At 42.9% G+C, this 16772-nt stretch overlaps 1 protein-coding gene across 3 annotated transcripts in view; it reads right to left on the reverse strand.

The window, feature by feature from the left end:
* Window positions 1-942: 942 nt before the first annotated feature.
* Window positions 943-16772, reverse strand: part of tacc1 (transforming, acidic coiled-coil containing protein 1) — an 85674-nt gene continuing 69844 nt past the window's right edge. For 2 of the 3 annotated variants that reach the window (XM_068023167.1, XM_068023166.1), the window contains exons 7-13: window positions 16625-16768; window positions 12774-12850; window positions 8187-8230; window positions 6698-6858; window positions 6447-6553; window positions 3593-3713; window positions 945-2956 (exon numbers count right to left, since the gene is read on the reverse strand). In XM_068023167.1, coding sequence (XP_067879268.1) covers window positions 2888-2956; window positions 3593-3713; window positions 6447-6553; window positions 6698-6858; window positions 8187-8230; window positions 12774-12850; window positions 16625-16768 — 723 coding nt within the window. In that variant the 3' untranslated portion in view covers window positions 945-2887. Of the gene's footprint in view, window positions 2957-3592; window positions 3714-6446; window positions 6554-6697; window positions 6859-8186; window positions 8231-12773; window positions 12851-16624; window positions 16769-16772 lie in introns of all 3 variants that reach the window. The other variant, XM_068023168.1, reaches the window with a different exon arrangement.

Here is a 16772-nt window from a genome sequence, read left to right on the forward strand (position 1 = left end):
TTTGTTTCGAGGAGGTGACAGAGATAGGAAACAGCAATACCATTAGGGAATTTAAACATGTGGATGAAAATCTTAAATAGATCTTCCTTAACTTCACCTGCAATCTTAATTCATATTCATTTTTTAGCCAACCGTTTCTCGAGTGCTAGAATTGCTAGCAGGTTGGACTGTTCCAATGTGATATTGATATATGGAAAGAGAGTGCCATAATGTATTGTCATCATTGAAAGAGAATTGAAAATGATGCAAAAGTACGTTGAGGTTTTGCTATTCTTCAGTGATGGACAGGAATGTTTTGAATCTCACTACATTGAAACCTCTTCACCTCTCTTGCCTGAATTCAGTCTGAATGTTTCATCTATAATGAGTGTAGATGGAAGACTCAAGATATTGGTGGGTGGCTCGTTTTGCAATCCGCCAGACGCTCTTTCCCCACTGAGTTGAAACCAAATTTCCCTTTTGTGCAATCTTTTCACAACTTGTGTGGGTTACAAAGAACCCTTCTCTCTTCTCTTTCGAAAAAGACTCTGCATTCACAACCTTAATTTTTTAATGATGGACCTGCTGCTAGTTTCAGCACCTCGTATTTTCATTTTCAGCCTTCTAGCATTTGAGTTTTTCACCTGATTTTGTGACTGCTGCCACATAGGGACTGACATGCTTCTGCTCGTCTCTACCAGTGTATAAAAGAAACAAACCCATTGCTGCTGAAATGGAAAAGGAGAAGAGAGTTCAGAACCTTCCTTCACTTGTTAGGCAACAAAATGGCATCAAGACAAAATGTGTGGCCACATCAGAGATCACAATCCACAGCATGAGGAGCCTGAAGCATCTCATTCCTTCCTTAACTTTGCTTTGTAGTGCAAAAGCTAGAATGCAGAACAGGTTGCTGATGCAAGTGAAACTCACCATTATTTTTATTCAGGCAATGACAATGGAAAAAATATATTAGTACATGGAATTAAAATTTTATAACATCTTTTCAGTTTTTTTTGTAGTTACAACTTTAAAAATCTTCATTGAACCATAACATATAAAAGACAAATATATCTGTATATAAAAATTATGCAGGTGAAGGGTTTTTTGAAGTGAAAAGCAGCTTAATATGGCCAAGGCAAAAACAAAGACAAATACAAAAGGAACATCTGGCTGGTGCAGGTTATTCAGACAAGTCACAGTGGAAACGACACAGTAAAAGGACTTGTACTTGAATTACCAATACCCTATTCCACTGGCTCTACCACAATATCAGAAAGTTATTGATTCAGACAGAAGTAAAATAAAATCTCTCATTGAATTGCAGAGTTCAGTCTGCAGTGATGATTCTGAAATCAACAGTTAATGTCTAGCTGTTGTGGAAGTGAAGGGGAGGGTGAGGAAACACAAGACTCTGGACCAAGAAATTGAGTAAATGCACTATTATCAGTCAGTTTCAGGGCTTAAAACATTCTCTAATTATTCAAACATATATTCAGTGTACAGAGATTTTTGTGCGTTCAAAATCCCATGATACTATTAACAGTATGGCACCTATGAAAATGTGAATACATTTACGTGCTGTGTTCTACGGTGTGAGGAAAATCTTGCTTTAAAAGAAGCCATTCAAGGGTCAGTGAGTAACACAACTGTGTGCCAACATCTCAAACCTCAAGCCCAGGCTTGCAAAACCCCTGAGTATTAGAACGGTGAGAATCCCGAGAAAAATGAGTTCCTTCACTTCAACTCAAACTAGATACTTTAGGGTGCGCCTGCACAGCATCTTTAGCATCACTGTATGCCTTCACAGCTACGCAAAAGACAAGGTGTGATCTAGATTTGATCTGTGGACCTAACTTTCTGCTACTGCCCAACACCTGGTGGTTTTGGGCCCCAAACTGCACAGCTCACAACCCTGAGCTACTACAGCTTCGGTCACCAATGGGTAACAGTCAGCAGGGCTAGGGAGAAGAAACTTGCACGGATTTCTGCTCAGTTGTATCCACTCCAAGGATAAAGTTCTGATTGTGTTTTCGAGGTGCCAATGTGAATGGGGCCTCCAAACCCAAAGCGATCTTGGGAGTGATGATCTCCCAGGTTCCAATGACGAGTGTGCATGCACCATCAGAATGCTGAGAAACAAAAGCAATGTTTAACATCTGTACTTGTTCCATATTACTTCCACAAAAATGTATCAATACTGCTTTACAGAAAAAAAAACATTATTGACGTTCATTGGCACTGTTTAATGCTCCCATTTTACATGGAAAGCCAGGGATTGTCCAAAGGCCATGGCAATGATTGGGTCGGAGGACACAGGTAACTCACTGGGTTTGGCGGTTCCGTTGAAACTGTGCTGTAGACACTTTACCACAGTCAAGAACTCAGACGGAAGCATGGCAGCGCCATGTCAGCATTCATTTCAGAGCAGGCCAGTGATCCTTGAGAATTGTGGCACCAAATACATCATACCAAAGAAGGTCAGAACTCACTGTCTGGATTTACCATCAGTTGAAGCAAGTTGCTGAAAGCATAACTGACAAGAAAAGGCTAGTGTCATAATTACACGCAAAGTACTGGATGGCACCTTTAAGCATTATATATTTAGTTGAAGATGTAAATACGATAGGGTGACAACAAAGGTGAGAATAATGTGTCGGCAAAGCAAATTACATGTCCGAGAAACTGGGTGCCTACAGTTTTGGGAATGTTTTGGCAATCTCTTCTGTTTGTGCAGTAAACATTGCATGAAGACGGATCCAGCAGCCACATGTGCTTTGCAGACTTCTGGGTGTTGCCGCTTTATGGCGTCAGATGCATTGTAGTTGGGTATTCTTTCTAAGTAAGGCAGCGTGCTTTAGGAACGAAGGTTTGCAGAAAGCTTTATCGTGTATAGTGTCCTGTAGTGGGTTCACTCGGTTTTCCCTAGTTTGGCAATCAGCTCGTCACAAATCTTAGTCAGCTCTTCAATCTCTTGGTTCTATGAGTCAAGAAACAAATGACAAATCATTGTCAATACATTTGGATTTGTGTTTAAATGGGAAGTTTCACCATTGATGCCACAATTGGAAAATGAAATTTTCCACAAAGTCATGTGAACCAGGAAGTTTCCTGTCCCAAACTTGGTCTGCGAGTATTAACCAGTAGTGTAATTGGCCTCGTCACTCCTGAACTATGGATGGAGAGAAAAACTGGCCAATCTTGGTCTCATCCCTGCTCGGAGTTGGGCGAGAACAGAATCAGCTGTGATAGTACCCTGGGATGAAGAGCCCACAAGGATTCATCAATCTGTTCCAGTTAGGCAAGGTACCAAAAAAACTCTCATTATCCACAAACTGACAATGGTTGGCAGCTTTCAGAAGATGCGTGGTATGGGAAGAAAAATCAGGAGCTTTATCTTCCCCTTGAAATTTCCCTGCACCACACACTCTTTACAGCTCAGGGCATGGTCATTGAGAGAAGGGCCAAGAGAAGCCCAGTATGACCTACTCTTGCATTGCATCGCCCTTCCTTGGGATGTCCCCATGCTCACATGATGGTTAGGCTAAGATATGGTTACAAAGGCTCTGTAAGATAATGCATTGGCGCTCTGACCTCTGAATCTCATTTGCTTTACCTTCTGTTTAATTGTCCTTTCCATGGAATCCACTTTCATTTGTTCCTTCCTTAAGCTAGCTTGCATCGCTGCTCCTTCTGCGTTCGCCTTAGCACGCACTTGAGCAATCTCCTCATTGGCCCTGCAATTGGTCACAAGAGTTACTGAATACTCGTCCTCTGCAGAAAAGGTACTCGACTGGCAGCAGAGCCTTGGTTACATAATAGCATTGGGAAGGAATCTGGAGGAAAGGAAGAGTTCTCTACAGTCAGTCCTCACTATTATCAGCTCATGGAGCAGGACATTCGTTCCTCGATGCCGGGGGTGCTCAGAGGTCTACCAAAAATATGATCCTGGATGGCACTGCCCTTGGCCCAGCACCACTTCACTGACTGGCAGCAATGCCCTTTGCACTCGTTTTTACAGCGCGGGTCGGAGCAATGGGGAAACAAGTCCGTTTAACCAAAAAGGATTGAGGGCAAGGAGTGCAGAGCCTATCAGAAGTCAGGAGTATCTTAACCTGCTACAGTGTAACTCATGGACCAGCTGACACAGCCTGAACCTGGATTGTCAGCAGTTTAACTTTAACTTGCACAAGTGGTTGGGAACCTCTTGTTCTGACAGTGGTGGATGAGAAGCCGGCACAGTCCCAAATATGACAACACAGACGCAGAAGTACTGCGTAAATTGCTGACCTCAGCCCAGGTCCTGACTGCAGCTGAGAACCAAACACACAGGAACTGTTACAGAGCCTGGAGCGGGCAACAAAGGAGAATAAAAAAGTGTTACTTAACCTACGTGTAAAGTGCCTAAAGGCATGTGTGGGAATTAATCCAGCTTTGGGAAATTACAAATACTGATAGGGTGGAGGGATCATAGGAAATAGGAGCAGGAGTAGGCCATTCAGCCCGTTGGGCCTGCTCCGCCATTCAAACAGATCATGGCGGATCATCTACCTCTGTCATTTTTCCCCACTATCTCCATGTCCCTTGATGTCATTAGTATCCAGATATCAATCGATTTCTGTCTTGAACACGCTCAATGATTGAGCTTCCACCACCCTCTGGGGTAAAGAATTCCATAGATTCCCCACCCTCTGAGTGAAGAAATCCCTCCTCATCTCAGTCTTAAATGGCCTGCCCCTAGTTCCGAGACTGTGTCCTCTGGTCCTAGACTCACCAGCCAAATGAAACATCCTATCCACATCTACCCTGTCATACCCTGCAAGCATTTTGTAAGTTTCAATGAGATCACCTCTCATTCTTCGAATCTCTTGAGAATACAGGCCCAGTTTCTGCAGCGTCTCCGAAGACAATCCTGCCATCCCAGAGATTAGTCTGGTGAACCTCTGTTGCACTCCCTCTTTGGCAAATATATCCTTCCTTAGATAAGGAGATCAAAACTGTACACAGTACTCCAGATGCGGTCTCACCAATGCTTTATACACTGCAGCAAGACATCTTTACTCAAACCCCCTTGCAATGAAGGCCAATATCCCATTTGCCTTCTTAATTGTTTGCTGCACCTGCATACTAGCTTTTAGTGACTCAGGAACAAGGACACCCAGGTCTCTTTGGACATCAACACTTCCCAACCTCTCACCATAGAAGAAATACTCAACCTGTCTACGAAAGTAGAACCACTGTCAGGCCAACCTTAACATCAACTACGTGTTGTGTGCCATTGTATCACTTTTGGCTTCTATGACTATTAAGTCTGGATTTCAATTTATTAACGATTAGAAAGCAAACTGAATAAAGGCTGAACTATTCCTTTAAAAGTGACTGCAGTAGAAGCTGTGTTTATTTTGCTGATACAAAGCTGGCTGTCATCTTCTTCTTGTGTGTCTGGGCCTCCTGCCTGACCCCGTTTGGCATAAGTTTTCCAGTAATTAAAAAAAGTAACTTGGGAAATTTTGGTACACATTCTTTTTATAAATGGTGCTGAGTATTTTTCTTTAACATATTGAAAGACATGTCCTCTTATGACAAGTCTGACAAAACTGATTTAATGCTAACAAAATGCAGTCCTAGCACCTTTCCACAAGATCATGATAATTACTGGTTTCTAATTTACTCACATACTGTTTGGCATGTTTGGAATATGGATATAACAGATCTGTTTGCTCAGCACCAGCAACAAGTTTCACATTATTCCATTGCTCTCCTAACTAGCCTTCCATCCTCCAGCTTCCATGAAATTCAGCTGCTGGAAAACTCTGCTGCCTCTATCCTATCCCACACTCAATCACAATTAGCCAAACCAACCCGACAACCAACCATCCAAATGTATTCTGGACTCGAGTATTACCCAGCTTTTGCTTCATACTTGATGGCTATGCCTTTAGCTGCCTAGGCCTCATACTCTGGAATTCTGCCTCTCCACTTTTAAAACCCTTGCACTCCATTTCTTTGGCCAAGATTTTGATTGCCCCTATCTTTATTTGGCTCAACTTCTTTTTTTGATTATGCCTTTGTGAAGCAGTTTGGGATGTTTCTCCACATTAGAGGAGCTCCAAAAATGTAGATTTTTGTTTCAAAGCACTTCTCAGTCAGCTCAGAAGCCAATGTTAATATCATCGTAATAAAAGCAAAATACTGTGGATGCTGGAAATCTGCAATAAAAACAAAGTGCTGGAAATACTCAGGTCAGGCAGCATCTGGTGGAGAGAGAAACAGAGTTAATGTTTCAGGTCACTGACCTTTCATCTGGATAGTGAAACATTAATCTCTTTCTCTCTCCACAGATGCTGCTGAGTGTTTCCAGCACTTTCTGTTTTAATTCTAGTTAATATCATAGTGTTGAACACAGAGATCTGAGGTCATTGTGTACTCTCCACCGATCGCAATTTTCATGTTATATCATAGATACTCACTTGTCTAGTTTCTCTTCAGCATGCAGTTTAAGCGCTTGGTATCTTTGCTCCTCTTGTTTGACCCTAGCCAAATAATCTTGGGCACATTTCTTCAATACTTCTTCATTCTTCAGGCACAAGACAGAAAAGAGGTTTCTTCATTTTTTTTCATGGGAAGGGACAGTAGAGAATGTGCTTTTTGTAATCTCCCCATTGGAAGTTTCTCAAACATTTTTAAGTAGTAATTTAAGACAGACAAAAGCGACGTGTACCTTTTTGAATCCTTCAAGTACGCCTTTCATGTTCTCGTATCTCCTAAAGAGATCTGATAAGGACCTCTCCACAGAGTTAAGATCTGCCAGAGCCTGCTCCTTCTCCGAAATCAGCTGTTGCATGGATGTCTGAGAAGCCATTTTGTTCTTCTGTTCATCTTCTGTAGGAGCAAAATCAGATGATGAATGGTCACATCAAGAACTCTGATTAACTCCTACACTGGGTAAAGACTTGGATCTAGAAATTCATCTCAGGCAGTGACACAAAGCAGGCGGTATCTGATCAGCTGCCCGGAATGCGAAGCAGCTGATCCTCAGTTCCATTGCAGTCAATGAATTTAAATATCAGGTGTTGCACAGAACAGGCAGCCAATCCAATACTGCCTGTTCTGCGCCATCGCACAAGTCAGATTCCTCGTCCTTAAAATTCATTTACATTAAATTTGGTATTCCAAGCGATGCCAGTGTACGACAAACTAGGCAAAACCAATCCGCAATGCAATTGGGAAGACAACTTTATAAGTTGGGGACAGAGGAACCACAATATATTTGTATTCCATCTCGAATAGGCACCACAGTTGTATGTTGTCTACGGGATTAGCCCATTACAAGTTGCCACAGGTTCTGTATGCTATTAGTGTGGTGGGCTTAATGTAAATCAACAAGGCACACTTTTTGGTGAAGTTTTAAACAGCTCTTCAAACAAAAACCCTTCAAAAATATTGTTCATTGTAATTTGTATTTTGTTTGGAACTTAGTTCAAAAACTATTTGTTAGGAATGTGCAGTGCTGGGCCAGTGGGTGAGAAAATAGCCATAATGTACAACATGGGTGATGGGACAACAGGCTCTGGTGCTTATTTTAAGCAAGGGTTGCAACTTGTAATCAAGTTGATTCAGGCAACTGTTTATTCTTCAATTATTTGATTTATAAACACAAAAATATCAGAAGTGCAAATGGATTTCTGAAGGTACATCACCAATAAAAGCACACATCTCTGCTGCCTTCCTCTGATCAAATGAGGATTTAAAAAGCAGCAAGGATTTCTTTGTGGAGAATTATGTTTGAATCTTGCATGTAGAATGGGAGAAATTTGTCTTTATGTCTTGGTCAATGGCTATGCTTCCAAAGAAAATTGAAATGAACTCAGTGTGTGTTCTTTACCTCCCATTAAATCTTGTGGGAAATGACAGATTGAAATCATCACAAAACTGCTCCTCATCCCCTCCCCTACCCATGCAGCAATCAAAGGAGCAACTTGGTTACCATTCCAGGTTGGTATGTTATATCAGTTATCAGCCAACTCGCCGGAGAGGGGCAGGGCATTATCAGCATTGGCAGTAATTGGCGTTTGGTTCTTCCCATTAAGACTGGATGTGTGCAGTATTGCTCCAGTCCTTTCATTGCAAAAGCATTAATATGGAGGGTGAGCAGTCGGAGCAGCTCAATGTTGTTCTAATTGAATCACACAAAGAACTGGAAGACATACCGATCATCTGTGCAATTGTTTTCTCGTACTCTGCGACAATTTTTCTGCAAAAGAAACAAATCAGCAGTTAACTGACTTCATAATTGAAAAGCACCACTTACAATATTGAACATGAATAAGCTTCAACACCTCTGTTGCTCGTAGCTGCACGTTATGCAGAATGTAGTGTTATTGCATGGCAGTGTTCCTGAGTGAGTAGCTGCTCTTGCTATTTTAACGATTTGTTGAGTTATTTACTGCAAGGCGATTGGGAGAGAACCATACTTTATTTTGCTCTATTCCTGTCTTGACATATTCTACACATGAAAGCAATAATCAGATCAATAATAGGGAAACTTAGATTTTTTAAGAGCACCTTGTCACATTGAAATGGCTCAAAGTGCTTTACAGAATGAATAACTCTTCAGTTATAGGAACGATGATGTAAGCAGCAAATTCTGAAAATTGAGATTGTTGATAACTGTCAAGCTCAAAAATAGTTTCACAAAAATAAAATGCTTTTTTTTTTTTAAAGTCACCACGCCACACAAAGATTAAAAGCAGGAGGTTTCGTAAACTACTGTTTCCATATTAAACCCAACAGATGTCCAAGGTGTTTCACAGCTGCAACTCTTAATAGTTGGTTGACTCTCAGTTTTTCTTTGATCCAAGTCTGTGGAAAATCAAAAGGCAAATAAAAGATCAGAATGGTTAGTTCCTGATCTTCGCAGCACTGGTTGGGTGAGAGGAATGTACAGCAAAGCCGATGGTGAGGAATGATGAAAAGTAGGTCACTGTGGGACACCTTTGCACAAAGGCCTGAAATCAAGTTTGTCTTAGCTTTCTTTTTCATCATTCACAGGACGTGGGGGTTACTGGCAAAGCCAGAAATTATTGCCCTACAGAAGGTGGTGGTGTAAGGTGCCTTCTTGAATGCAACTGAGTGGCTTGGTCAGCCATTTCAGACAGCAGTTAAGAGTCAACCCCATTACTATGGGTTTGGAGTCAGATGTAGGTCAGATTACAGAAGTAATTCTGTCCTTTCCAAAGGACATTGGTGAACTTTTTTTATTCTTTCATGGGATGTGGGCCTAATGGCAAGGCCAGCATTTATTGCCCATCCTTAGTAGCCCTTGAGAGCCTCCTTCTTGAACCGCTGCAGTCCGTGTGGGATAGGTACACCCACAGTGCTGTTAGGAAGGGAGTTCCAGGATTTTGACCCAATGACAGCAAAGGAATGGTGATATATTTCCAAGTCAGGATGGTGTGTCGCTTGGAGGGGAACTTGCAGGTGGTGTTGTGTTCCCATGCATCTGCTGCCCTTGTCCCTTCTGGGCGGCAGACGTCGCGGGTTTGGAAGTCGATGGGTTTTTAACGACAATACAGTGGATTTGTGCTTGTTATTTATTTATTTATTTTAGTGAATTTAAATTCTCCAGCTGTCATGATGGGATTTGAACGCTGGTCTGTGGATAATTCATCCAAGCCTCTGGATTACTAGTTCAGTAATATAACCACTGTGCTGCAATACCCCCAACCTTGGGGATGGGATGGGGAAAGGGAAAAGGAAGACAAAGACAACGACATGACAGGACTATATAACCAGCACTGGTGGAGTTGTGGAGATGGTGTAGTATCGAAGGGAAGGTTTTTTAAAAATCCTTTCATGGGATGTGGGCATCGTTGACAAGGCCAGTAGTTGTTGCTCAGGAGATATAGACTGTTACTGTAAAGTCAGTGTTTAACTTGGTCTGACATATCCTTCTCTTCTGTGCTATCATTGCCATCCTGAGCAGATTTATATTTCTAATAGGATTGAGTCACTTAAGGTGCGTTAATGAGGCCTCAGCCCTACCCCATTCTGAGGTCATTAATATAATCCAAATATTTGACCCAGATAAATTAGAGATAACGAAATGTGTGTAACAAAAGCTTTCAGTAATATTCTCAAATAGCAGACATGAAGGCAATTTAAATTATCTGCAGACTTCATCAGATCAGTGTTTCGATTCCCACAACCTTTGATAAGTTCAATATTACCCTGTTTTACTTCCACACAGCTGAAAGGTTCCAAAATAGATTTACTTATTGCTCTGCTCCCAGTGGCTTGTTGTTTGGGGAAAAGGTTCACATCTGAGCTGATGTGATATTGCTTGAAGTGTTGGACTCCTTTGAATTTTTCCCACTGCCCTGCATCATTTTCATTGGCACTATGAGGAAAATCTGAGACAAGTGTGGCCTCGCTGTACTTAATTGAGTTTCGGTCTCCCAAGGGAGGGTTGCAGGTGAGCATAGTTGTGCGGTGGACGGGCGGGGGGGGGGGATCCTGGTGAAACCAGGTCACTGAGATTCTGCCAAAATTAAGGCAGGATATTAGAATTCTTATCTTCCATTTCCCCCACCCCGGTATCTAGTCAAAGTGAAAGATTGGCCGACTACCGGGCTGTTAAACCAGTGGCAGCGGGCCACTGTTGGAGACAGAGTCTTCAGCAGTCATGTGCAGGGCAGGCTGCAGATCAGGGCTTGAAGGGGATGGAGGGTGCTCACTGTGGCAGGGAGGAAACAGAGGCTACGATCAGCAGAAGGGAGACTGAGCAGCCGGGGAGTGGGAAGCACTCCTCCTCCTGGCCCACATGGAGTGCTAGAAAAAGCACTTGCTTTCTGGAGCTGGCAGTTCCTGCCCCCCTGTCCCTGCTGGGTTTCCCAAGCCCAGGAAATCTGGCCAACAGTTACTTGGAAATCAAGCTCCCGACTCGACTGTGGGAACCAGATTTAAATATATTAATGAGGTGTCCTGTCTCTCCGAGACGGGACATCTGCATGCTTTGCTACCCGTCATTGTAAAAATGGCAACAGGTGTGTACGCATCAGGTTGGGGAGTGTTCCCCAAAGATTTAACCCCCTCCCCCAACCTCCTTCCACCATTGTGGAAACTGGGGAGGTTTAATAGTGCAATCTTAAGATATTAAGGCTAATTCCATAAGCCCACACTCACAGGTTATGAGAGCTGGAGAAATATGGTGCCATCTCTGCACCATTGACCTCCTCTCAAGCACAACTCCCCATACTGGAAACCCAAGATGAGAAATCAACCCTACGGTGGACCTGCGATGTCTGCACTTGCTGGCAATTCAGGCAAACATAGGTTGGGCTCAGAGTCCAGCTCTCCCAGCACTGGTGATTCTTCTGCTCCAGCTTGAACCTTCCCACGACAACAGCGCTTACAACCTCACGGCAAACATTTCAAATGTATAATGTGATGGAATTACTGATATCACTCGCATCTCAGCGTAGGCCCAGCATTGAGACACGTGGGAAAACGTATTTGCAAGGTCTAAGTGACCTTAACCTTTCCAATAACTGGAATGACCTTGGTCACTCCATCAATGGAGTATTTTTAATTGTAAATTTCAGGTCTTTTGCACTATTTCATTTCCCCTCCAAATGAAGTCATCCGCAATCGCTGCTAACTCAGCTTTTGGTTTACATTTATTTTGAATGATAAATTTCATTTTGTCTGCGCAACTCACAACAATCCTCATTTAATCCTGCATCAAAACACTTAACCATATATGGATTCAAACTTTTTAACTGATATAATCCCCATGATGTTAATGCTTCAAAAATAAGCCAAAGTAATTGTGTTTATATCTGAATTGGACACTCACCAGCCAACTGACTGGGTTGTTTCTGTTTGCAAGACTGTGAATAAACAGTGCATGCTGTCTCATTTTGCCAAGGATTTGTCCCAAACTAGTCAAAACAATCGCCACTGGATCATTTGATTAAACCTTCAGTGTCCCTACACCGGGACTCCTGCCACAGTCTTATTTGCACTGACGCAGATCACCAGACCTTGAACCCAAAACACATTTACCCCACAAACACCTTGGGCTGGATTTTCTGTTTGAGGTCAGGACTCTGCTGCTGGGATCAAATGCAGGTCCTGATCTTGCACTGTGGCAGGAATAGTCACCCTCATGGGATGAAACACCGTCCACACCCCACCCCACCTCACCCCTCTGTCTCCTGCCTGAAGGCTGCCTCCTCTCACTGGCCAGCTTTCAGCCACGGCGTGGTGCCTGCCTGCCAGCCAACTGAAAATTCCAGGAACCTTCATTACCTCAATTGGCTTGCACCTCTGCATCCGTTCCGCCCCCTACACAGTCTTCCCAAAAAATGGTCCTGGGGTGGAGGGAGTGGGATGGTGCCAGCAAACCAGTTGGCATCCTGAAATTCCGGGCCCACCTGCCTCTAGTCCCACACCCATTAGGCTTTGAAAATCCTGCCCCACAAAACCCAATCTACAGAGATAATCTTGTGGTCCACCAATCCTTTTGTGACCTGGTTCCGTGGTGCAGCCAGATCGCTCAACCTCTGGATCAGCCTATGAGCAACATGACCCACAGAAATCAGGGTCAAATGTGTCTGTGTAAATAAATGAAAATGCTTTCCCAAACCTTTGTTTCTCCCTAACATTCCCAAAATATGTTACATTGAATCACCTTCTGCGTTGCAGTTGTCAAAAAAAGTAACTTGGTCAATTTTATTTTCTTTTTAAAATGGGATCAGCTGTGTCTTGTTGAAGTTTTTTTTTTGCTGTTTTACCTCATTTCAATGACTTCTTGTCGACTGTCCTCATATTTTTGCTTCCACTCATTTACTTCTATTTCCTTAGCCACAATCTGCAATAAAGAGAAAACATGCCATTGGAGACACATAACTTCTTACAGATTACATGGTAATCTAGCACAGTGCTACTGAGCCACAGGTTGCAGCATCACAACAGCAACTCTCCAATGCCCCTCCGTTCCTGATCCCAGTTCGACCAGAAGTGGAATGTGTCAAGCACAGACTTCCTTCCTCCCCTCCCCTTCTCTGCACCATCCCTTCACTTCCTTGAAAAATTCAGGGACCAGCCATCCATACCCACGAACACACATGCTGATGTTTGAGATGGCCTGGGTACTAGACCACCCTTTGCAGTCTCGTGGAGAAGGTGCAGCAGTGGAGAGGGCGCTTGGGGTGGAGAGAAGCTTGAAAATTAAAATCAAAAACCTGGTGAGAAGAAAGGCAGCAGTTCTTAAATAGCAACTGGATCACAGGCCAGATTGTCCATTGTTGTTACACTGGAACAACTATCTGAACCAAGACAAGAGTCATCTTCACGTACATCGGCTCTGCCTTGCACAGATTACAATGTATACCCCAGAAAGTGCACATCGAAGTCAGACACAAGTCGGAGAAGCTCCACTCCATCCTCCATCCCAGACAAGAAATCATCTCACAATAAACCAGGAATCTACCGCACAATATGCAACTGTGGACTCGTCTACATCAGGATAACAGGCTGCAGCTCACACACCAGACTCAAGGAACATCAAACACAGTGATCAGATGAGCTCCATCCCAGAGTAATTATGGAGGTGGCTATAGAGATAGTAGATGCATTGGTGATTATCTTTCAAAATTCTTTAGATTTTGGAAGGATTCTTGCAGACTGTAAAGTAGCAAATGTAACCTTACTATTTAAGAAAGGTGGGAGAGAGAAAATGGAGAACTACAGACCTGTTAGTTTGACGTCAGTAGGAGGGAAAATGTTGGAATCTCTTATAAAAGATGAGATAACTGAACACTTGGAAAATAATATTTTAGGGCAGAGCCAACATGGATTTGTGAAAGGGAAATCAAATTTGACAAATTTGTTGCTGTTTTTTTTTGAAGATGTTACTTGTATCATAGATAAAGGAGAACCAGTGGATGTGGTGTATTTGGATTTTCAGAAGGTTTTTGATCAGGTCCCACACAGGAGGTTAATGAAGAAAATTATAGCACAGGGATTGGGGGCAATTTACTGCAATGGATTGAGAATTGGTCAACAGACAGAAAGCAGAGAGTAGGAAGAAACAGGTCATTCTCAGAATGGCAGGCTGTTACTAGTTGGGTACCACAAGAATCAGTGCTTGACCACAGATGTTCACAATCTATATAAATGATATGGATATGGGGATCAATTGTAATATTTCCAAATTTGCGGATGACACAAAAGTAGGAGGGAATAAAAGCTGTGAAGAGGATGCAAGGAAGCTTCAAGGTGATTTGGACAGACTAAGTGAATGGGCAAGATCATTGCAAACGGAATATGATGCGAATAAGTGTGAGGTGATCCACTTTGGTACAAAAAAACAGAAAGACAGATAGAGTATTTCTTAAATGGTGGGAGATTGGGAAGTGTTGATGTCCAAAGAGACCTGGGTGTCCTTGTTCATGAGTCACTAAAAGCTAGTATGCAGGTGCAGCAAACAATTAAGAAGGCAAATGGGATGTTGGCCTTCATTGCAAGGGGATTTGAGTACAAGTATAAAGATGTCTTGCTGCAATGTATAAAGCATTGGTGAGACCACACCTGGAGTATTGTGTACAGTTTTGGTCTCCTTATCTAAGGAAGGATATACTTGCCATAGAGGGAGTGCAACGGAGGTTCACCAGACTAATGCCTGGGATGGCGGGATTGTCTTATGAGGAGAGATTGAAGAAACTGGGCCTGTATTCTCTAGAGTTTCGAAGAATGAGAGGTGATCTCATCGAAACTTACAAAATTCTAATAAGGTGCGACAGGGTGGATGTGGATAGGATGTTTCCACTGGCTGGTGAGTCTAGAACAAGGGGACACAGTCTCAGAATAAGAGGCAGACAGTTTAAGACTGAGATGAGGTGGAATTTCTTCACTCAGAGGGTGGTGAATCTGTGAAATCCTCTACCCCAGAGGACTGCGGAGTCTCAATCGTTGAGCTTGTTGAAGACAGAAAATCAATAGATTTCTGAATACTCAAGGGATATGGGGATACTGGAGAAAATGGCACTGGCATACTAGATGCATCAGGGAGGTGATGGAAATCGACGAACACTACACCGTTCTTCAAGACAGCAGCCTACTCACCGGTCACATCTGGCTACCCCTACTCAAGAATCACACCACCACCTGCTCTACAGCCAACATACAGAAGAGCAACCAACCATAACAACATACAACCCTCCACACCCTCAAGATCCACCACACAAGAACAGGAGCATGTACTGACCTACCAAAGGATAGATTAGCTGATCAATCAGGAGCAAGAACAACATGTACCAACCTATCAGACACACTAAGCCAGACCAAACAGCAGCAAGATCCTGCCTACAGGCCCATCCTGTACCACACATAAACCCACCTCTTCCACAGGTCTGGTCCTTTCTCCAGAAAACGGGCAGAGTACATTGCCCGAAACGTCGAGTCTTCAGAACTCTTCTTCCAAGAAAACACCTGCTGTTTTCAGAGCAATTCACGTGGTGTAAACCGTAAATCGTCTAACTCAACTTTACCGCTCTCATCATGAAAACCTTCAAACGTTTAATTTACACAATGCAACAACTTGCATTTATGTAGCACCTGTAATGCAGTAAAACATCCCAAGGCGCTTCATGGGATCATCAAAATATTTTGACACTCAGTCACAGAAGGAGCTATTAATTCAGATTGGTTAATGAGCTATGTTTTAAAGAGCATCTTAAAAAGTGGGGAGAGGGATGGAGAGGCTTAGCGTCTTGGAAGCAGAAAGCATGGTCACTAATGGTTTAGTGACTAAAATCAGGGATGTGCAAGAGACCAGAATTGAAGGAGCGTAGACATCTCAGAGGATTCAAAGGCTGGTGGGGGTTACAGAGGCAGGGAGGGCCAAACCCATGGAGGGATTTGAAAACAAGGATGAGAATTTTAAGAAGAATTGCCAGACTGGGAGCCAATGTAGGTCAACAAGCACGGGAGTGATAGACAAATACAGGATCAGGCAGCAGAGTTTCAGACGAGCTCGAGTTTACAGAAGGTGCGATGTGGGAGGCCAGCCAGGTCGAGACTAGAGGTAAGAAAGGCATGGATGACAATTTCAGTCGCAGATGAATTATATTTGTTACTGCTGCACAAAAATACTCAAGACAAAGAAGACAACACCATTTCCAAAGAACAGCAAATAATTAGATACCAAACAGGAAGAAAGAGCTTGCCTGATTGCTCCAACTCTCTGACAGTAGCACTGAGAAATAATTATAATATCTGATCTGAGATCAGCAGGATTGAACTGAAACTCACAATTGTTTTTGTGTGCCTAGGATCTCAGCAAGGACTAAATTGTTTCATTTTTTAAAAAACCCCTCCAGGAATGAAGTTGAAGGACAGGTTGGTTGGCTTAGCAATAGAGATCAGAGTGACCAACCACTTCAATCAGAAAGCAGTCAGGCTTAAGGAGGGTCGAATCAAATCCTTCCTCTGAAAAATCAATCTGCAGTGAGCAATTCTTTAGATTTCATCTAAAAAAATGTTGACTTCTCGTTGTTGACCACTCACCATTCAGGGACAACAACAGAAGAACAGTTAATACCAAAGGAGTTGTTGTTCGAGCCAAAGAAATCAGAAGCATTACCTCTTCTCTGATTAAACTCAGGACATCTGTCTTGTCTGCCTGGATGTTGTTGAGCTCATCACCCACCGAACCTTCCATTTCACTCAGAAGTGTTTTAAATGAGAGTATGCTTTCAGTGCTGCACAGTCCAGGCACTGGGATTTGCTGA

Source organism: Heterodontus francisci, chromosome 47 (assembly GCF_036365525.1).
Source record: "Heterodontus francisci isolate sHetFra1 chromosome 47, sHetFra1.hap1, whole genome shotgun sequence".
Lineage (NCBI taxonomy): Eukaryota > Metazoa > Chordata > Chondrichthyes > Heterodontiformes > Heterodontidae > Heterodontus > Heterodontus francisci.